The 23168-nt window shown below is 38.8% G+C and overlaps 3 protein-coding genes across 10 annotated transcripts in view; 2 read left to right on the top strand and 1 right to left on the bottom strand.

The window, feature by feature from the left end:
* LOC105398562 (ras GTPase-activating protein raskol) overlaps window positions 1-1583 on the top strand; it is a 93616-nt gene extending 92033 nt beyond the window's left edge. For 7 of the 8 annotated variants that reach the window (XM_048625899.1, XM_048625897.1, XM_048625898.1 and 4 more), the window contains 2 exons: window positions 44-159; window positions 429-1583. In XM_048625899.1, the coding sequence (XP_048481856.1) occupies window positions 44-159; window positions 429-642 (330 nt within the window). In that variant the 3' untranslated portion in view covers window positions 643-1583. The remainder of the gene's footprint in view (window positions 1-43; window positions 160-428) is intronic. The other variant, XM_048625900.1, reaches the window with a different exon arrangement.
* Window positions 1584-1724: 141 nt separating this feature from the next.
* Window positions 1725-4420, bottom strand: LOC125489604. Its single transcript, XM_048625904.1, has one exon. The coding sequence runs from the start codon at window positions 4251-4253 to the stop codon at window positions 1779-1781; it is 2475 nt and encodes an 824-aa protein (XP_048481861.1). The 5' UTR covers window positions 4254-4420; the 3' UTR covers window positions 1725-1778.
* A 7928-nt stretch (window positions 4421-12348) lies between these two features.
* LOC105398609 (hormone receptor 4) overlaps window positions 12349-23168 on the top strand; it is a 66431-nt gene continuing 55611 nt past the window's right edge. Inside the window, exons 1-2 of the mRNA XM_048625907.1 lie at window positions 12349-12714; window positions 13365-13452. The gene's annotated coding sequence lies outside the window, so the exon portion shown is untranslated. The remainder of the gene's footprint in view (window positions 12715-13364; window positions 13453-23168) is intronic.

Here is a 23168-nt window from a genome sequence, read left to right as displayed (position 1 = left end):
TACCGTCATCATAAATATCAATTGGTGTTTTTTTGGTTTACAGTATGAACGAGAGATCGAGAGGTTGAAGTGTTCTGTGGAGTTTCTGCGAGGACGACTGGGACCCACCGAGCCCGGACAGGACCACACAGATGCCAAAATGAAAGCGATTATATCGAGGTAAACATCATAAAAAATATAAATATCATACTATTTCAATAATCTAATCATACATGAGCCCAGTGCAACCAAAAATTATAAACAAAATACATGAGGGGGTAGTTAGAGTAAGATAGTTTGAAGACAGATATATCGATGTCGATGCATATTAAGATCACAGCCATAGCCCTCTGATCCATCAGATACGCTGATAAAATCATAACTGAATAACTATATAAACACCTAAATTAAATTAAACACACACTATATAACCATCCCTCACATTCCAGGTTATTCTGCGTGGAAGAAGAGCTGCGTCGCGAGCAGCGCAAGATGGCGGCGGCGCTGTCGCACAAGCAGCGCGTGATCGAGGCGCAGGAGCACCGGATCGCGGCGCTGGACGAGGCCAACACGCGGCTGCTCTCAGCCCTAGTGCATCTGCAGCAGCGGGCCCCCTCCGCGCCGCACCAGCCAAACAACACGCACCAGGAACTACAGATATAGGGACTGCAACTACGATACAAATCTGAGGCTATTATTTTTCAAAGAGCGCGTGTACTGCCGAGTAGGGTCGACCGTCTTTTGTTTCAAACAGCGATGTTATTCGCGAGTGGGGTCGCCTGTCGCGCGTAGTGAAGCGGTGTGAACGATGTGTGTGTACGTATATCGAGTATTTTGAATGTTATAATAATGTTATGTGAATTAAAATGCTACTGAATTTTCGATTTAAATATGCACAATAATTTTACTCTACTTACCTGATAATATGGCTTGACAATATCAGAAGCACTATATGTTTTGTAACTCGTAGGTATTGATGCATTTCTATTAGATATTTCAGTCTACGACACTTTTATATGTTTTTGTTAATTTAATGTGAATTAAAATGTCATGAATAGATTGCAATCGTTTGTTGAATGTTGTTACTAATGTTTTATTTAAAACCACAGTGTTTTGTTTTATTACTTATATTATCAGTATTTGCGTACTCCGGACTGATGTTCGTTCATCAATATACTTATTGTGTTTTCATCGATACCAAAGACGAATGAATATCCCTTTAGTTAGACTATATTTGTTGTGGTCAAATAATGAGCTCCCACTGCAACTATAGACCTAGCATAGTATTTTTAAACAAAACCGTATAGATTTTTATAATAAAGAGACTTGTAAAATAATATGATAGCACGTAAGCATGTGGTAAGATAAGATTGAGAAAAGCGAATATTTTAATACCTTTTGAGTATTATGCAAAATACATAAACAGTAATCTATCATAAAACGTATATTTTGTGTAAGTTTTGAAATTAAAATTCGAAATTATATAATTCACCTTTAACAACTAAGTTGTTTTACAGTGACCGTTTAAGTTTTAGCCATACCCTTATGTAAATGTACCTAATTAGGTATTATACTTATTACATTAAATTATGGATTATTGTAAACCTTGTTTTATTCTTTATGATTATTAATTCTTACCTAAAAGTCTTTTGATTGGTAATAGAGGGTAGTTTGAACGCCGAAGAGGTAATGTATTGTGTGAGGTTCTGCAAGCCTGCAAACCGTTTATAAGTAAGTAGACTATCTATCAGTGCAAATAATAATATTTCATGTAAATTTTAAAATCATTTACAGTGGTACTAATCGAGTCTCAATGGGCACCTGTAACGTCTCTTATTCATACGCAAATAGCGTTCTTCAGACTCGCTCGGGTTGTACGGACGGAAGAGATGCACGTTATCAGGACTTCCTTGAAGGTACGCGAAGAATATTTGTCGGAATCTTTCATTAGGTGTCTGAGTTTGATTCATTGATGCCCAAAAAGTATTTACAATTTCCGTCTGTTGGAGGAAGACCTGCATTTTAAAATCCTTTTTTATGTTTTCAAATTTCTTCTTGAGGTTGCCGGCATCAGCCCAAGTGGTGGGAGTGGAGAACAGTGGATCGTCGAGGTTTATTTGGGCGGCCTGTTTGGGGGCGCGCGTGTACAACTCTGCGAATTTCTGGGTTTTCTTGGCGAGTTTCTCCTTCTGCTCCGGGGTGAGTGGTCCGTGCAGGCGGTGGCGCATCCACTCGTGCAGCTCGGGCGCCAGGTGCAGGTCCGGCAGCCGCGCCGCCAGGTTGTCGCGCCGCATCAGCCGCAGCGAACACTTCAAGTAGTCCGGCACCTGAGGGTTGTCTCCTAAACATGTCTTCGGCTTCCCAGCGGTGCCTTCTGTAGTCACTTCCTTCTTCACATTATGTGCACTGGCTATCCTTTTGGGTTTCGCGCCTCTTGATGAAGTTTGTTTCTTCTCATTGCTAGTTTTATTTACATTTTGCTGGTTAGATTTAACTGTAGCTTGCTGTTTGAAATTAGTTCCGTCTTCGATAGATTTTCTTTTTTCTTGTTGCTGAGGTTTACTTGGTTCTGGTTGTATAAGTTTATTAGTTTCTTGTGGTTTAGCGTCGATTGGTGGCTGATATTTACTTGATTTTCCTTGGTTATTATAGTTTTTTTGTGGTTCAGACGTATTTTGTATGTGAGATTTATTTTGCTCTACTTGATTAATTTTGGATCCTGATGACGGACTTATTATTTGGTGAGTTGTTACATCCTGTTGTTTTGTTTGTTCTATAGCTTTAGGTCTCATTGTTCGCTTCTTTTTTGGTTTTCCTTCGCCGACAACACTATCGGTTTCCCAGAAATCTTCAAATTCCTGTTTTATTATTATCTTAGTTTCATTAAACTCGAAAATGTTTTCGTAATCGAAACGCCCCCTTTGATATGGTGTAGGTTTATGAAAATATATAGGTTCATAATCAGGAAATGGCCCTTCATGATAAAAGTCGTAATAATGGCCACATTTACATTTCGACTCGTTCAAGTATTTGATTGTAGAATCATAATATTGTTCCATACAGTCACATGGTTCCGGCGTTGGATCTGCTGGATATGCGACGACACCACCATTTATATTAATAGCTTCTCCTTTGACCATTGTTATCCCTAGGTGGAGATAAGGTCCTAGCGGAGGCAACACATGGATGTTTCCTAACACATAAAACGGTTTTCCTTCTATGTGATGTACTCCAACGATATGATGTTGATGATTCCACATATTTGTTTCAGGCATTTTTGGCTTTTTGTCTACCTTTTTTTTCACGAAATTCTCTTTAAAATTCATGCCATATTTCTTTTTCTCCGGTTTCTCTTCACTTTTATTAGCTTTGATGAAACTACTCATTCTGCTCTTTTCTCTCTTATCATTTTCGTTGGGCTTAATTTCATTGTTAGAAGTTTCTGTGGTTGCAGCTTGAAGTATTAGTTGTTGAATACTCGCTACCTTATCGCATATAGAGCTGTCAAGTCGCTTTTTAGGGGGTGGAGGGGGAGGTGGCGGCGGCGGGGTGGGGGGCGCGAGGGGCTCGTCCTCGTAGGGCTCGTCCAGCACGTCGAGGTCCGGCAGCGGCGGCGGCGGCGGACGCTTCGCCACCGGCGGAACATACACCTCCGCCTTCTTCACTGGTTGCGCATAAGGATTACTGTCTTTTACTTCTTTAGGTTTTGTCTTCTTGGGCTTCGGCTTCTCACTCTCACTTGTACGCGTGGCCTCCGGCTCCGGCTCCGGTTTGGGTGCGGCGAATCGTTGCTTCAGTTGTTCAACTAAGTTTTCTCGACCAAGGTGATATAAAGCTGATAGCATCAGTTTAGCATTGTAGTCGTAATCTCGTCTTTTTAAATCGAAATTATGATTATACCTTAGACGAAATAGATGAGCGAACATTTTCTTTGGATCCTCTTGGCCTCTTTCTACACAGTTGTAGATGATGGATGCATTGGGTAGATCCATTATTCCAAGACCTTTTAATACCTTGGCAGTACGGGTAGGCCTTCCCTCTAAGATGTCGTCATGTATTGTAGAAGTTAAGGTATCTAAGGACTTTATTTGTTCCGGGCTTAAAATCTGATACCACTTAGGTCCCATAACTGAGCTTAGATCTCCGAAAAACTTTTCTTGTTTCTTGTTTCGATATTTCTTTAGGTCCTCCATAAATGCTTGATTCTCATTTACTGTGCGGGTTGCATCAGATTTCTGCGTCGGTTTATTACGGTCACCGTTACCCAACTCCATTTTGATAGGTTAGATAGGAATACACCTTAAATTCAATAAGTAAACAGTTTTTCGTGCTTGGAATTATGGGGTAAGTGGCAGCGCAGCGGTTTTTTTGTGAGTATAACAACAATTTTGATAAATATGAAAACAAAAATTAAACTGGAAAATTAAAGCAAATCAAGGAAATAATAATAACTGTCAAAATATATACTCTATGTTTTTTTTATCTAGGACTTTGATGTAGAGATGCGCTACGGCCGTACAATCTTTGCACGCCATCTATTGTCGAGTAGCAAAATTATTTGTTACAAGTGTTTTATTTTTACTGGTTTTAAAGTAATTTGAGAACTATCGTACTTATTTGTATCTAGATCGAAATATATAACATTTCCGAGGGTAATTTTTAGTTACACCAGCATCTTCGATATCATTTTAGGGGTAGGATATTCTCTTTTTATTTATCACGATTCACCAAACCAACAACAATTTAGTACCTAGCTTCCTCAAACTACCTCTGGATTCAATTTATAACTACGTATTTCCATTGATCCTATTCATGAGGACTGGACAAATATCCTGTAAGGCAGCAATGACGTCTGCGAGTCTGCCAGCTTTGACCCATCAGCTGGAGAATGTCGGTCGGTCGTCGGCACGAGGGTCGTCGACCAGCGCCATCATGCATCATCCATCACCTGAATAATTCCTATTCGCACCTCATTCATACGCACTCACCAATTCATCTTCATATTTATGGTGTTAGGATAACGCATACATTTCCTACCGAGCTGAAACGGAAATTAGAACTATTTGTCTCCAGGATAGAGTGTGATTTCGTTGGTTGGAGTGTCATCAAATGAGGTGTGATGAGATGTATTATTGAATGAAATTGATTAAAAAAGAGAAATTTAAATGAATTTACAAGTAAATTAAGTGAAGACATCCTGAATATGTAGGTTGGTTTTGATGTTACGGAAGATCATATGGGTATAATGTTTGGTGTTATCTTTAAATATTTGGGTGCTGATTACGATTATACATTATTTTAGGTTTACGAACTTAAATTAATATTATTTTACATGGTTATTTTTTTTTTAAAGTACTTAACTCAGATTTTAAATGCTTTAAAAAGCACGTGTTAAATAATTACTAATATACTTTTTGGCAATTTTCAGCATCCTACAGTATAAAACTCATAACAGTCTGCGACTTCTGCGAGTCATGCCAAAGTTATCTACCTCAACTCACCGGTAAACGTGCCGGTGTAACCTTTACCCGAAGAGAGTTATTATATTAGGAAGACTAGCGCAACTTCCTCATTGCCTTATTAGACGAGATGCCTATCTGTTCCGTTGCTCGACACAGTCAGATGGGGCGAGCCAATATCGTGACGAGGTGCCACTAAAGAGAAGTACCAGTAACTAAACCACCTATCGCTAAAGAACTTAACTTACGCACGTCTTTCGCCTGAAATCTTGGACCAACCCGTATTGATTTTGGGTGCAGATGAAAAATTATACCGATATGTGTAAGTAGCTTCATAGGTACCTACATACACTAGCGAGCAATGAAAAAGCTCCAGTGAGCAAATGCAAAAGTACTTACTTCTAAAAGGAAAAGCTATAGCTTGATATATTTTACTGAATTATTTTCACAGCTTATTTTACCTTAAACGCAGGTACTTATAATACCTGTTGTAGGGTAACCGCAAACAGTAACACGTACTGCGTCGGTGTTCACTTTCAACTTGCAGGAAGTACTCGCGGCCACTTTCACTGCAAGATCCAGCCGTTCCGCCTAGCGCTGCGCAAGCGCCTAGTCTAGCCAGACCATAGACCATAGTCGTGCTGGTGGAACTAAGAGCTACAGCGCTTGACGCCAAGGGTCGTCCAATACATTAATATAATGACATTCGTCAGAAGCAGCGCTAAAATGCTGTTGGCACTTGCAGACGACAATAGCACGCCGCCCCGCCGCTATTGTTTGCCACCGAGGAGGAGCATTTCTTCGCCAATGATGCGATCGCTTTTTTAGCTTCCCTTGGATTTTTTATAGTTTCTTTCTTCTATTTATATGCTTAGATAGGTATTAAATGTTCAAGACGTCTTTTGACACCGTGTTTTATATATTTTCTTAATATACCTATTACCTATTTGTTAAGTACAATCATCTTTCTGTAAAATTCTCCATAGGAGGTTTAAATTTACCCTATAACCTTTACAAGTTTTTGCTTTGAAACAGTTTTACGGAGAAATTTAATTGATGGCGCCATTTCTCCAGAGATCGTTGACCGCGCTCTTATCTGTGTGCATGTGTGCGTGCACGTGTCGCTGCGCCGGCGCACCGCTCCGCGCACTGCTCATATCAAAAATACCATTTATTTATACGTTGGTTCATATAATTATAATTACTATTTCCCACTCCACTTCGTCACGATCAGCCAGATCGAGATCTATAATGTTAATTTGTTTGTACTTACTTCTTTCACGTGGCAAAGGAATTTCAGTAAATTCATAGTATAAAAAACCTACGGAGGAATACCTATGTTTTAAATATTGATAAATCAAGGAAAACTGTAATGCGATTATGACTTTATGAGATAGAAAATAAGTAAGAAGTTACATCCATCGAGTATAAGTACCTACTTAAAGTCGTGGTAAGTACATAAAAGTTATTGTTTAGGAGTAAATCCCTTCTATCACCTCATAGGCCTACTTTCTCTATAAATTTTCCTCAGGTTTCAATAAACAAAAGACCATTAAAATCTTGCTTTATAGAGGCAATTTTAATGCTCAGTGAAACTCTAAGCAGGCTGCAACGCTTTGCGAAACCAGGTTTAATTCCCATTTCCAGAGCAATATCAATAAATAAAGACCTTACAAGGAGATTTGTTTCAGAAAATCTATTTCAGATAGTAGGTAAGCTTTTACAGTGTGATTGGTAGCCTCTCTTTGTAACTGTAGCCATGTAAAAGCTCAGCTATATGTAGATGAATCTGACTGAAAATTTACGAGAAGAGTTGAAGTTACAATAAAAACCATAAAATCTACTTACATTTTAAATCCGTTACAAAGGTTAAAAATAAAAATAACTCACTGTAAACGTAAAAACTGAAAGTATAACGGTAAATTTGAATTGACTGCCTAGGTGAATACCATGTCATGTACCTGCCTGCTTCCCGTAGACAAGTATATCACCGCTGGGACAGGTGGCCCCCGTCACTCAGCCCAACTTGTATCTCCAAGTGAAATGAAGAGCGCGAGATTGTATCCTTTGACAAATAGTGCCTTAGAGGGAGGGCGATGCCCAAATTGTTAGGTGAATAACCTCTTAATGTAGGAGACATTTTATTTTTACCATAGACTTCGTCCCGGAGTGTCCCGTGCGATCCGGGGACAGATTTGTGGGATTATGTGAGAGTGCATCACAAACATCAAACATTTCATTAAATTCTCCCCAACAGTTTAAAGGAGCATTCAACTGAAGCTGTTAATTTGTGTTCTAGCTTTATTGTGGATTTCCTTTCATAATTCTGAAACTACACTGAAACGGGTACTGACGGGGACATAAACTATAACTAATACTAATACTAATATCTAGTCATATTGTCTTTTAACTCTGACTATCACAACCACGTATAAAATGACTGAAGTAATTTTAATTATTAGTATGTTAGGTTAATTATAATTACCCGTTAAGTTATTTTAAAAACATACACCTACGTAGTAATACCCACCTAAAACGCCTAAGTATTCACGTGACGGAAATATCGTCGTTCCACGTTATCAGTATAATCGCGTCTAATAATAGCGGCCATTGCTCGAGTCAAGGGTACGTTCACTCGCTCCAAGTTCAAAGGTCACGACCGGCGCGATGGATACTCACAGCTCTATATTTTTGGCAGAGCTTTTGGACCTAAATAAAACGCTTTTCGGTCGGAATCCAGACTCTATGAAAGTCTACAAAATAATACGCACCGGAATCTCCGATCACTGACCTGTAGCATATACGTTATACATATTAGGCACTTATGTAGGTATATTTATGTGACATTCCTTTGTTTATTTATTATTGTTTGGACGTTAGTCACGGACTGAACTATCAATGAACGCTGTTGTATCCTCTAGGTACACCACTATAAGTAGGTAGTAAGTTTAATATTACAGTAAGGGGCAGAGAAACCTGACCCCCCTCAGAAGCATTGTTACTATGGGAGGGGGGTCAGGTTTATCTGCACCTGACCGTATTTACCTATGTAACTATGGTATGGATGATGTAGAGAAATAATGTCCTTGAAGAAAATACTTACATACAAAAGAAGTCGCTGATCGAGTTAGGGGTTTGTTCACGTCTCCAAGGTCAAGGACCAGGAGATTAGAAATTTTATAAGTATAATTTGTTTCTATTCAGTTTTATCTTTACATTCTATTTGGATTACGCATAGATACGAGTAAAGTACGTTTACTGAGAATATTTAAAATATTTTGCCTGAATCCTGTATGCAACCATTCTAAGTTTGCAACACATAATATAAAAAATAATACACAGCACATTAATATCAATAAATAAATAATAAATATAATATACAAATCATTTTTATACTTCTAATACACAGCACATTGCCTTCAGCTTAGCTTCAGCTAGCTTTTAGTTTTGCTAGCTTGGTAGAGTCTACTATTTTTCGTCTGTTGTTCCAGTCAAAAGAGCCTACATTCACTTAGACCAAGTTCAGAGGTCAAAGTTCACGGCTGAAACGTCAAATGTTTACTTACGGGAATTTTAGGAAAATCTTTTAAGGATTCAGTGTTCTGGAAGGATTTTTTTATAGATTGAGCAATTTTATGATTAGGAAAAAGCTTAACAATATTTTCGCTCGGAAACCTTTAAATCGAATTACGTAGCTTATCTATATCTATAATAGGGGACGCCCTCCTGCCCACTGGACTGACGACCTAAGGCGGGTCGCCGGTAGTGGCTGGATGAGGAAGGCCGAGGACCGAGTGTTGTGGCGCTCCTTGGGACAGGCCTATGAAATGCAGAAACAAAAATGTTGGAATCATACAGTTGAGCGCTATCTGTATGATTTTGCGTGTTATGTGCTTATATACTGTTTTCTTACGAAATATTTTAAATATAAAGTAAGTACGTATACAGGGTGTTGCAAAAAGGGTATACTAAGCCGAAACCTACATGTGCACTTGTGCAGCATGGTATATCTAAGCCCGAAACTGAAATCAGAATTTCAATATTCGCGAAAAAAAAGTCATTCTCCATAGTAAAAAGTCACGTGACCAACAAAGTTTCTATGGAAAATTAAATATTTTTTTCGCGAATTTTGAAATTCTGATTTCAATTTCGGGCTTAGATATACCATGCTGCACATGTAGGTTTCGGCTTAGTATACCCTTTTTGCAACACCCTGTATAGGTACAAAAGTAGTAAGTAAGTACTAAGCGCATAACGGGAGATGAAAACATCACAAACGGAATGAACAATGCAATGTTTTGCAAACATACAGCATAGGTTCAAGGTCTACAAATGTATAATACAGTATTATTTATTACAAATATTTACATTTTCGATTTGCCTTGTAACAACGCTTGAGAATGTATCGTCATATTTGTAAATAAAATGGACACTGACGATAGCACTGATTCACCTGACTGCTTACTTAAAGACTATTGTTTTTGAAGTACATCTAGCATAGTTTTCCCCGATGCTACCCTGGGACGCTTTCCAGCGCGTTGAACCGAAGACCTAAAGCCAGGAACCAGTAGTAGCTGGATGATGAACAGGGACAGGGTTTGGTGGCGCTCCTTGGGAAAGCTTATGTATTACAGGCTGATCATATGAATGATGACCATTAATCCAATAGTGTGTGTCTGTGTACATAGCTACCATCACAAAATGACAACATGAAAAAATACTTAGCAGGAAACTAAATTTTGTATGTGGAAGTCTATAATATACATATTGAGTCAACGCTTTTCCGCTTCCTACTGCATAGGCGTAGCGGACGGATAGAGATGAGTGCAGTGGTAGTTGTGCACTTGCGCATGTGTGAGTATTCGTGTAAGTACATGCAGTCGGTATAGGTTGCGTTAGTGTGCGTGCAGGATCGCGTTACAGCTGAAACTCGGCGCCGAAAACTGCGGTCGACGACCCAGAGAAGAGCGGCCATAGAGCGCAACCATGCGGTTTTGCTACTTTCGGAAGTAACGAGCATAATAATATATCTAAATAATACGATAGTATGGTAATAATTACGTGTACATTCATACCCTAAAATACCTGGCAGTTATCAATTTACCAATCTATTGGACATATTTAAATTTAATCAGGAGTTGCAAATAATTTCAGGTCACTTACAGGAGGCCTCTCTAAAAGAGCTCTAGATTTGTGAACAATTAAAGGATAGGAGTGTAATAAATAAATAATTTATCCCTAGATACTTTAGGTTACCATGCCATCTCTCTTATATAGTTTTATGAGTTTTCTGACTGTATACATACACCTCTACTTTCAACCAATATTCACCCTTCCTTATCCCGTCGACAACCCCAAGCGTCAAGACCGCGCGAGCGCACAACACAAGCCGGTGATATATTTGGTGACATTGAACCGCGTCCATTGCCAACGACCTCTTGCAAGCTCGCCGCTTGCGTAATCGCGGCGTGCCGTTGTTTCCACTGCGCGGCGCTGCTGATGCCTCGATGACACATCGCTTGACAGGACACGTGACTTGCACCTCGCTTCCCTTAGGTTTGCTCCCGGATATTAGTAACGGATCTGAGGACTTCTACCGTTCAGAAGTTCATGGGACTAAGGTTGATGACGATTTAGAAATTTCCTAATAGTGTTTTATTTTTAACGCTTTACCTACTGAATAAATACTGATATAAGTTTGCTCGTCATATCTATCTGTCAGGCATGCATGAGGAGGGCTGATTCTGAAGCTTCATCAAAATTGGTTCTGCCCATCCAAAAATTTAAAGCTGTTTTCTGCTTATGTACTTAAACATAACTAACTTATCATTTACTGTCAGAACTTTAGAGTCAACATGAGTATTCACTCACACTTCCTGAAAAAAAAAAACAGAATATGGCTGATCCTGGTGAGTTCTGTGCATGTTCTGTGTGATGGTTAACTTCACAAGCTTCTCAAAATATGTCTGAGAATTGGATATAAAAATCAATATCATTTTGCCATCTATGATTTTTTATGATAGGTATACTTGGCAAATTTACACAGACTAGATTTTCAAGCTTTGATATATTTCACTTAAATAATTTAAGCCAATACACCGCTCATGCAAACGCCTGCGCACGTCGACCGGCATCACATCTGTGGGAACAAAGCGCGCCGCTCATTAAAACAATTGAATGAACTCACGCTCTCATCAGCGGCATCAAGATGAAATCAGTTGTGGTGCCCTTTCGCTTTCATCCGCCTCTAGGTGGCCGGGCCTGGTCGGGCTCTCTAGCGCACTTTCACTATCCATCGTGACCACCGCAACAGCGACCGGAGTGCACTTCGAGACCCTCTGGCGAGAGTAGGGAAGCTGTAGTCAAACAAATGAAATATGAGCAATATGATGGCGCTCTGGTACCGGTGTAGGCACGCCGGCGATTGGTTGTTTTGGTAACGAGTCAACGTAATGTAAGCGTCGGATGTGTAGCTTGTTATTTCCGTGATCAGATTGGGAATACTCGCAAATTACAATCAATTCAATCGTGAAAGTGTCTCGATACTGTTTAACATTTTATTGTTTTATTTAAGTACTTATCTTACTGTTATGGACGAAGCGAATCTTCAATATAATACAATTTATTACACTGTTGTTTAAAAAGTCTTTATATGATCACATGCGGCATGATACGAGACTGAACAATACGATTTTCACCAGAAACACTACACCTGAAAAAAGTTATTGAACACAAATCTTACCGTAGACAAAAACATCAAAGTTTAAAGTAAACGTTCTATTTTTAAAATAATTAAAACAACAAATGTCATAATTTTAATGTTAATGACATTGAAAACACCGATTTTCCATGTGGCACCGAAATTCAGGGTCAATGACTGCGAAGGTGTTGAGCATATTTTCTGATTGACTATAACGCCGTGATTGGGGGTGTGCGCCTGTCCCTCAGCAGTGTCGAGTGAGGTGCACGGAGCAGCCGGCGACCGTTCCTCCGGGAGGTCGCGAGGAGTCTCGGGGGTCCCGCAGGAGCGCGCGGCACTGTGCCGGTCAGTCACCGCTCCGCCGGCGCGACGATCGCTCGCCGCCCGCCGCCGCCGCCGCGACACACCACCCATGTGATTCTGCTCTCCTGGTACCTAGCGACCGAGTGCGATGTGATCTTTCAGCTTTCAGACTAGTGATTGTGACCGTTGTTGAGTGTTTGTGACTTGGTGAGCTTGCCCCAATGGATATTCATGGTGATGCAGCTTGAGAGGAAGTTTCAGTGAAAATTTCAGGTTCGTACCAATTTATTTAACGAATTGCAATTGTGACGGTCATGTAAGCTGTTCATAAAATTATTAGATAATCCTATTTCGATTTGTTTAGTTTAAACTATACTTATGATGCGCAATTTAAAAGTAATTATTATGCTGGATCATGTTAAACATCTGCGAAACAGGTCTGTAAATTTTAATAAGGAGATACAGGATTTTGTGTTGATTATTTACTGAAAGTATAGCATTGATAAAATTCCTACCTTGAAAGTTTCAGTAAGCATTTTTTGGTTTTCCTTTTTATCGTAAATTAAAGTCAGCTTATCGTTGTATGAAGAAACTTGATTCCTCTAGGTCCGATTATAGGTTTTGGGGCTTGGAGTTTCGGTAATACCAAATCCAGTTACATAATTTTAATTTCTTTAGGTAGCTCCTGAAAGTCTTGAATTGTTAAAGTTTTTCGCCAGTAACTATTTAAAAAATATAATTCAGTAGGTATTTCACACATAAATAACTTACTTTTTAAAAAGTATAGGTTTTTCAATGGAGAGATAAATATACTTATTATCCATGATCAACTACATGGATTGCAATCGCCATCATAAATATTTTCCATGTTTTCAGATCGATGGGGTATTGTATAAGTTGTATTTACTGTGTTTTTGTTTCAGAAGAGCGTGTACCTTGCCTTCCCTCCCGCTGTAGAGATGAAGGAAAAAGGTTGAATAACATACAACACGCACGGTCCACGTTGAAAATGTAAGTTTTGTTATTATTTTCCCTGAGATAAGTAGCTAAGCGAACATTACTAAGATTCATAAAATATTATAGAATTTGGATTTAACGTAAATAATTTAGCAGAATCTTATGAAACGAAAAACGTACCTTATCGTCTTATACGCGACCGAACTGTGACGTAATGTATAGTGGCGTAGGTTAGATTCCTGCCGGGGGCAGACGATTCTTTAGACTCTTTAGAGACAAATATTTGCTCTAGGGATATACCTGAAAGTAGTTTTCCCCTACATCAGATTATAGCAACACGCAGCGCAGAGCGATGCATCTCAGCCTACGCCTATAGTGGGAGTAAGTAGGTACTTACTTTAAAGTTAGGATTTAAGATTGATTCAATCTTACAGAATGAGTGATGCAATTTTCTATTCAACTTTTATCGTTACTGATAACATCGATAATTATGGGAAATTTTAAGCGGATACGTTATTTTGGTCAACTGCAAAAGTTTTATGAATGCCAGCACATAAAACTATGACTTGGTTTCCAGTAAAATGATTCCGCGAAGCGTCCACCTGCTTAGGTGCAAGCTAATTGGTGCTGTTGAGTGTTGCGTTAAGAATGATATTGGTTTGTGTGATTGTGTGGTTGCCGGGCCATTGTTGCAGGAATAATGCACTGCCGGTAGTGGTTTATGAGGTCTTTCACCGGCCACAGTATATAGGTCAGTTAGATTAGTGACGCTCCCCCGCTGAGTTAGTGGCGGTTATTGCGAAGTTATTCCTGGGAAATTATAGAAACGCCGGCTTGCGCGTGCGAGCTGCAACTGAAACCATGAAATCAGAAAATCTTTCACAGCTGTAAGTTTCGCAATGGACAACATTTCATTTTCTTTACCCTATATTTTTATTAGCTATTCGGAAAGTTTATAGAAAATTAGTGGACCCGTATTTTTTTATTTTGTATATACATTAATTTTTGCATGTTATTTTTAACTTTAAAGTTAATTATTTTAAAACCGGAAGTGACGTCACATATTAGGCTCAATTTTTATTTTTGTCTATTGCCTGACTCTCGAAAAAAAACATAAATGACACTGACAAGTGACATTTAAACTTTGTTTACATGCCAACCAACAAATGGGTCATTTTCAAATGACATTGATATTTCGGATGATGGAAAGTAGGTACTTATCATGTAAAAAAATAAGCAGAACCATTTTTTCAACTGTGTAGGCGGTGGCATGCTCTGTGACATATTACATAGAGGTCATCTCTTAATAATAAATAAAAAAAATAGTCAGAAAGTGTCAGAACAGAATTAATGAAAATGACCCAAATAAACAACAACGTCACGATAAAACGTCAACGTCAATCAAAAAATGAAAGTGACAGTTACTTTATTTTTAAATCTATGGGCTTTGATCATCAAAATGCATCGCACCTGATGCATGACGTCATCAGCACTTTTTTACTATTTTATGATTTTCTCGAAAATGATACATCCTAAAAATACAATAACATTTTTTTTGTGGCCTTTAGAGCTAAATCTCGAAATGGTTTTCGATTTATAGCAGCTTTAGTTTTTTGAAATGTTGTCCATTGCCTGTCCACACTTTGCAAAATTACTAGGTTAGTTATTTTTGCCTCTACCATAGTATCTACGACACGATATATTTTTGCATCAACTCATTGCTATCGTTTTCTTAATATACGCTATAGCGTCCCTATAGGGAGGCGAAAAAGACCATGAAATCCCTTTTTAGTGTAGTATTTTATTTAAAAAAATTATATTTTATATATGGTTGATGTATTATGGTTTCTATGGGCATATGTATTGTACTTAACTCAAAAATGTGCGTTTAATTCAATACTTACAGTATTTCAGTAAAGCACTAAAAGCTATTGCACTCAACCTTAGACTTGCTAGTATCGTTATATCGGATCCGGATGGTCTGTTGAAGTGGTTCCGGTGTTCAGATTGTGTACATTCAGCGGCGGGACCGCGGCGGCCCAATTTCAGGAGGTCGCTGGCCGCTCGTGAACCCTGCACCCGCTCGATATCTGACACTATGACACTTTTCCCATTTTTCGGCACCCGGATGTCTCGTTTTCTGGACATGGAGTAATCGATATTGTCTTTCTGTTCCTGTTGGGACTGCGCTTTATTAGTTTTATTGCTTACTGTTTATATAAGCTCGATTTCTTCAGTGAAGTTTTAGGCTATACGGAGAATTATTTGACCTATGAAGTTGCTTACACTCGAGTGAATAGACGACTCATTCTCGGAATAGTCTTACTCTTCAATGGTGAAATCGGGCCTAAGGGGTTCACACTAAAGATATTCAACCCTATTGCGTAGGAATCGAAGGATTGTATGTATGTGTATAGATGTGGATAGCCGCGGCACACACGCTATTGTGGTTTCCCCTGTGACCGGAGCGAGTCTACGCCCTCAGCAGGTCAATGTCCTTCACTAAAATTAGGTCACGGAAGGCGCCTGCTTGTCCTGTTATATCATCCGCTACTTTGGCTTTACTACGTAACCTTAAATTTTATAAAAAAGGTGATTTCACTTATTTAAAATATAGTATTGCCACCGTTAACTAGCTCTTTGTTATTTAAACAGGTTTTAAACAATTTATTCAAGAATTTAAACTCAGATCGAAAGGGGTAATAATTTTATGGTGGCTATCAAAAACCAATCTCGTTTTTGCACAATTGAAACATAATCATTTTGTAGCTACTTTGTATACATATTCATATTCAATGACTATGGCTATGCTGAAACAGTCGTTGACTTTCCCTTAGAAAAGTTGGCTATCAAAGCTTGTTTCTGATTGTGAATTTCCCAACGTTGTTCGAGGGCTCTAGTTTAGTTTAATGCTCATATCCAATCCATAGAGCATATTAGTTGAATGTTTAACAGCTGCCACGCTTTGTGAGCACTGAACACTTAACCTCAATCGCTAGTTAACTGCATTATAAGCCGGCTGTGTTGCGGAGGCGTGTTGCTGGGTGCATCGCGGGCGCTGGCGGTGTCTCCGTGATTGGTCAGGGTTGGCTGGTGCTGCAGTCGGCTGCTGCGCACGGGCAATAGGGAAAGTGTTTGGATTGCTTCCTGCTTGCACGCGGAAGCACGCGCACTCTGCGACTGCATGCGTCCGCGCCGCGTCTAATGCGCATAGTATTGAAAGACACTCGCGAACAATGAAAAATTAGAGCCATTGGCCATTTTGAGAGGAAATTTCATTGCTCACGAGTGAATTTTAATGTACGATTTATAGAATAAGTAGCTGTTCCCGTGTGCTTCGCTTCGCTTTAAAAAGTTTTCCGGTGGGAATGCCGCGATAAAAAGCCTATTTGTTAATCCAGGGTGTCAGCAAACTCCATACCAAATTTCATTAAAATCGGTAAAGCCTTTTTGACGTGAAGGGGTAACAAACATACATAGTTATAAACTAACTTAACTAACAAACTTTTGCCTTTATAATATTAGTAGGATTAGGATGAAAAATCGTATTGAACATTACCTATCATTATACTTTCATAGGACTGATTTGATGTAGCAATGGATAACTCTGAATTCTTAACACATGTACTACTTAGATACTAGTAGTAGTTGCGTTTGCCATCACCTATAAATAAGAATTTTCTTACAGTTTATAGGCAACTCTACGGTTGTTTCTGCGCTTAGTGTTAGTGCACTTTCTAGTTCAATAACATCGCTTAGAAGTTGTCGATACATAATCTTCGTTCCATAAATCATAAATACATTTATCTATCCGCTATTTCTCTAATAATAACATCCATGTTTTTACACGCATAACTTGATGTTTTCACGATACAGAAAAAACAGGCAGTTATTGTGTGGTCAAATGTGGCATTTATGATATGAATAGATACAGTACTAAACTTTTTGACTACATTTATTATGCCTACATAGTACATAGCCTTCGCTGCAACTTTTTACATAATGTAGGTATCCGTATGTGTTAGTGCGTCACACAGTCGCATTTATCTCTTCCGTGAAGTAGTGATCATTGATTACTTGTCTTCCTGCAATTAATCTCATAAATAGACTGAAAATCTTACAGGCATTTTTTACGTGAACTCGAAAAAATATTTCTATTGCTCAGCTAATAATAAATCTGAGGAAAGTATATAAGCACTGCAGTTATTGCCCGTTTAAAATTCTTCCGTACATTATTTTATTGTTGACCTAATGGTTGTTTATATGTGTATTTCTATGTAGGTACATTATCTCTTCTGTGATTTTCTTATTAGAAAACACTAGTGACGTTGTGACACGACGTCGCCTGCTGCAGTCTCATGTCGTCCACCGCCAATTGGCACCTTAACTGCACAAAGCTATCTCGATCTCGGTGCGAGTTTGTTGCAGCGAGCGTGCGCAGGCACTTTCACCGGCACTCGCGTCCGCTGCTGACGGTACTTACACTACCTGTAGGTTATCATATCACCAGAGAACGCTGCTAAGGATTGTGTATTGCTAATGTTCGGTGGTAATCCCTCCGGATTGATGTTCATGCCAATGAAAAATTAAAAAAAAACACTAAGGGCGTCTTGCACAACAAAGTTAATATAAATTAAATAGTTTGTCTCTTACTCTGACAGTATAATGCCAGAGCAAGAGGTCATAGATTTAATTTTGTTTAACTTTGTTGTGTAAGACGCCCTAAATTTCTTACAGCCACTGACGTATTATATACCTATTTATAATATAAAGATTCGAAAGCTCTCAAGACTATAATATATTATCATAATAATAGATATCCTGATATTTAACGCGATCTTTTAGCTTGACAACGCTAAAACGAAAACTGTTCAAATGCGCATTGCATTGCAACCTTGTCCAAGTCGAATCCGTATGTTATTTCGAAGCAATAAAGAGGGTATTACATGCAGGCGCGGATCCAGACCTCAAAATAGGTGATGGGCAAGTCCAAAAAACTGATTTTGCCTCGCCTTGAGGTACTGATATAGCTGTTTATTTATTTATAGACACTTTATTGCATACTTAAAAAATAACATACACAGACAAATTATGAAGAAGTTAGTACACAAAGCCGGGCTTATTGCCAAAAAGCAATTTCTTCCAGCCAACCCTTGGTTGGTGGAAAACTCAGGTAAATTTAACGAAACTCTTTTATACAATAATTAAAAAACCGTAAATGCAGACATATAAGTAACTAAGACTAGGTAGGTACATTAAGCATGTCCAAAATAAACCTATAAACTAGAATTATCATACCTATTCAACCTACTTAAATAATAATATTTAATAATAAATAATAATAGCTGTTTTTTTGTTGTTGTTGTAGTGATGATATTATTTCAAATACTTAATTCAAAACGGTATAAAACATAAGTAGTTCCTTGCAGTTTTTGAATATTTTTACAAACAAAACTCTGTATTAAGGCAAATTACAAAACAACGTAAACAACTAGACTAAATTCGCATTTAAATGTGGCTGACTTTATAGGCAAAATAGTTTTTAAGATACCTACAGTAAGTATTTAAAAGAAAGGGGATTTTTTGATAAGACCTTCAGATTTCCTTAATTTTGACCTAAATACCTACAGAAGGCAAAAGTTGATATAAGTTTGGATGGATGTTTGTAAATCTTTTACGAGAAAACCGATGTAGATAACTGACGTCATGAACTTAAATTCAGGCTACTTTTTATTGCAGAATTCCCAAAAAAAACAATTTTATACGAAGCGAAGCAATCAGTAATTAAGACTAGTTACTAATTTAAGACAAGTTTAGTACTTATATCATTTTTTAAGGTTCCGTAGTCTACTAGGTGTCCTTATAGTTTCGTCATGTCTGTCCGTCTGTCCTGGCTCGTTCTCTGCCGTTTCTGCACCGATTGCTACAAAAATTGTTCGAGAAATGTATATTGATAATCCAAAAAATTATTTTTAAAATTATCGAAAAATAATCACTTTTTCCTGAAGAGAAAAAAAACAAACAAAAAACCCGACTGCACGCTAAAAAGATGAAAACAAGCCCCAATGTTGATGAAAAGTATCGCAGGCGGGGACCAGCAGAGGGTTCACCATTTAGCTGAATGTTACTTAGATAGATTTTACTTAAATGCGGTCATGTTGGTCCCCGCCTGCGATACTTTCCATTAAAATTGGGGCTTGTTTTCATCTTTTTAGCGTGCAGTCGGGTTTTTTGTTTGTTTATAATTATATTTTTTTATTTGTACCTTTTTAGTTGTAAAAACAATTATAAAATTTTATGTCAGTAGTCGGGTTTTAGTTTATGAAATATTTTTATTTCAACAATTTTGGTGCTGTGATTTAAATACCTACAATATGCATATTTTTGTAATTTGCTAATCAAATCCTTTCATTTGATATGCCACACAGCATAGTTGGAAAAATATATTTTTTTCGATCATCACTTTATGTCCTCTAGAGGGCGCTATATATATTTTAATGTAACGTCACATAGCCTATAACCATCGCGCAATCATTACGCTTCTAACGATACCTCATACATCAAAATCTCTCAAGCCGTTTAGGCTACAGGAGGGAACAAAGAAACAGACAAACATACATACAAACATACAATCGAAAAACATTACCCTCCTCCTTCGGCAGTCGGGTAAAAAATCGACTTACCCATGTAGATTTACATCGTTTAGGGTTTCGTTAAAAAGGTTTCTTTAAATACAACAAAAATTGCCTTGAAACCATGTGGATCTAACCCCCCAGTCTCGAGATAATATATTAATACCTACAATGTGAAAATTAGAGCCACCCCACTAAATTTTGAAATACTATTAATAATTCTGAAAAATAATGTGCTGCATACCTCAATGTAAGTACTTCCAATGAAAACTATAGCGGACTCTTTATCATTATATAGTTATTTTTACACAACTCGGCCAACTTAATAATGACGTGCAGTTGCCCTAACTGAATTTGAATTTGAATTTTGAATTTGGTCTCTTAGGGCTACGGAACCCTTTCATGCGCATGTCCGACACGCTCTTCGCCGGTTTTTTTAAATACTTATATTGTTTGGGATCCTTCACATAGTGTACGTCATCACGACCCATTACGTCCCCACTGCTGGGCACGGGTCTCCTTCCAATGAAGGAAGGGTTTAGGCCTAGTCCACCACGCTGGCCAAGTTCGGGTTGGTGGACCCCAACACAAGCAAGCTTGTGCTGAGTGTATAGTGTACGTAAAACGTGCAAAATTTCAACTATGGATTATTTTCTACTACTTATGGCTAACATTATTTTTAGATACAAAAAAAGTTTTTTTTTTAATTTAAATTATTAAAATTTTGAATTATAATTATGTGAAGGATCCTATCCTTAATAACCGAACAAATTTACATAACTCGTATAATTTTGTTATTTTTTCCACAAACGTACTCCAGGGGGTCAAAATTGGGGAAATATTTAAAGAATCTTAAATTCTGGGCATTTTTCCATAAAATAACAAAACTACCTTTTGACGAATCGAGATCAAACTAGTCTCGTTGTGCCCATACCATACGTAAATAGTGACTTTGGCCGTAAGCTGTAACACAGACACTTTGAAGACATGACAGAAAATTTTATGGCTTTCCAGGAAATCATTTCATTATAACTATAAAAAAACCATTTGACCGCTAAATTATAAAATCCCGTGGTTTGATATGGCCAGCAGTCATTTAGGTGATGGGCATGCCCACCTTGCCCATATGGGTGGATCCGCGCCTGATTACATGGAGAGTGGAGGATTGAGCTTAGAGGTGATTCCGAGGGCGAGTGTGCAAGGTCCTCGAGGGCGGAGGGAGACGTCGCTAGTCAACCGCTTTGTCTCTCTCCGCATCAGAATGCATGGCGTGTCGAGCATACAGCATCAGGCTATGCATTTTTGACCATAACTTTTATCTGCGATGTGTGGTAATGCATAATGTTTTCACAACTAAGCTCGTCGTTTACGAAGCTACGTTGGTAGTTGCGTTTATTTTATTCTTCTCAGTCAAAGATCTGAATCAGATGTGTAAACAAATTATAGTACTTATGTACCTAGTCTAGGCGGTAAAATTCTAACTGTAAATCTTGTATTGTTGATGAAATTGGATGTGTGCCTCCTCATTATTTATTTATGGCTGTCAGCGTCATTTTTGGTCATTTCTATAATTTTTGCCTTTGGTGTGACGCTCGCGAATATCCCGGGCTAAATGAGGCGGGCGATCGTCATTCCTGAATGGACATAGATGTTCGGTGATGTGTGTCGTAGTGCGCGCGCGCAGTGTTGGCAGACGCGCGCGAGACTGTGACGTCACGGGAGCGCCGACCCGGGGTCGTCGGCCGCGCCACCAGCCAGGTGGGTTCAAACACAAGCCATTCCCACTTTTTTAATGCTTACGTATGCACATACATACGTCCGATCGGGACACTGAAGTGTTGTCCTGAAATAACGGGTTCATTCGCAGTTTCAGTGCGTTTTCGTAGTTTTTCGTAAACGCGCCGCGAAAAACATAGTCTATCATGCGTGTATCTAGATAATAATAATAATAGCTGTCAATCAAATTCATTAAATTAGCTAAAGTGCTGTGGCGTGTAATGTGTATTTATTTACAGCCCACTACTTTCATGTTAACACTTTCGGACTTCCTGCAGAAGGTACCTGCCGATATGTGTCAGTAAAATAAAATGCACGCAACGTTTAACACGTGCAATTAGCATGGAAATCTTCTTTTAAGAAACATTAATTTTGTCAACAAACTCGAACATTTCATGTGAAGTAGCTACAATAGGCGCGGACAATACAGTATTGTCTCGCACACGGCCGCACTCATCTATAACAGTCAATGAATTTGAATAAAATATGGAAAACGCTCGAGTCGCTCGACTACCGTTTGAGTGTTGATAGAGCGGGCGAGCTCTTGCGAGAGTGAGACGGCGCTAGGTCCGTGCGCTCCGCACAGCTGTGCTAAGGACGGTCGTTGCCCCGCCGGCTGGCCGCGAGTGAACTCCGAAATATCGTACGCGCTTTATTTATGTTTGTGTTCCGCTGCCGCTCTCCGTACGCCGCGCCGCGGTATCGGACGAACGATTAATTTAATCGGACGTTTTGTCTTTTACGATTTGGTGTGTGACTGACGCTGATTTCAACTGATGCAACGACTCGGCCACTTGAGGTAATCACTTGAATTACTTATATTCATTAGTACCTTTAGTGCTGATGAATTTTCATTTTTGTTTTGGCAAAAAAAAACAAAGAATTCACATGTGTTACTCGTGCTAAGTACGAGTAGGTATGTAATGAAATAGGAATATGATTATGCCATTTATTTGGATTGGATACTATGCTGTATGTCTTATTTAAAATAATGTATTAACTAATCCAAACATTTCCATTATCAATCAATGCTTTTCCTGACCTTTAGCTCAGTGACAATGACAATGAGGAAACCGGCGTTCACTGGTCATTCTGGTCAATCATGCAAAAACTGCCGTAGACGGCGAGCGGGGCACACAACACACAATATTGTCATTTACTGAGCTTATCTGCGGCGGTCACCCGACACTATCGCGCGGAGGTTCACGAGGAGTCATTGTCACTCGCCGGTATGTGTACACTCAGCGATTGTCGCCCGTGTTTATTAACTTTATCAATAACATTGATTAGGGTCGCCCTACACCGCCGGCGAGGCGAGCGTAGCGCTCGTAGCGGCTAGTGAAGAGGAGTGCGCGATCCTCT

This window comes from Plutella xylostella, chromosome 15 (assembly GCF_932276165.1).
Source record: "Plutella xylostella chromosome 15, ilPluXylo3.1, whole genome shotgun sequence".
NCBI classification, from domain to species: domain Eukaryota; kingdom Metazoa; phylum Arthropoda; class Insecta; order Lepidoptera; family Plutellidae; genus Plutella; species Plutella xylostella.
The sequence above is the reverse complement of the archived record's forward strand: the minus strand, read 5'-3'. Positions and strand labels throughout refer to the sequence as shown.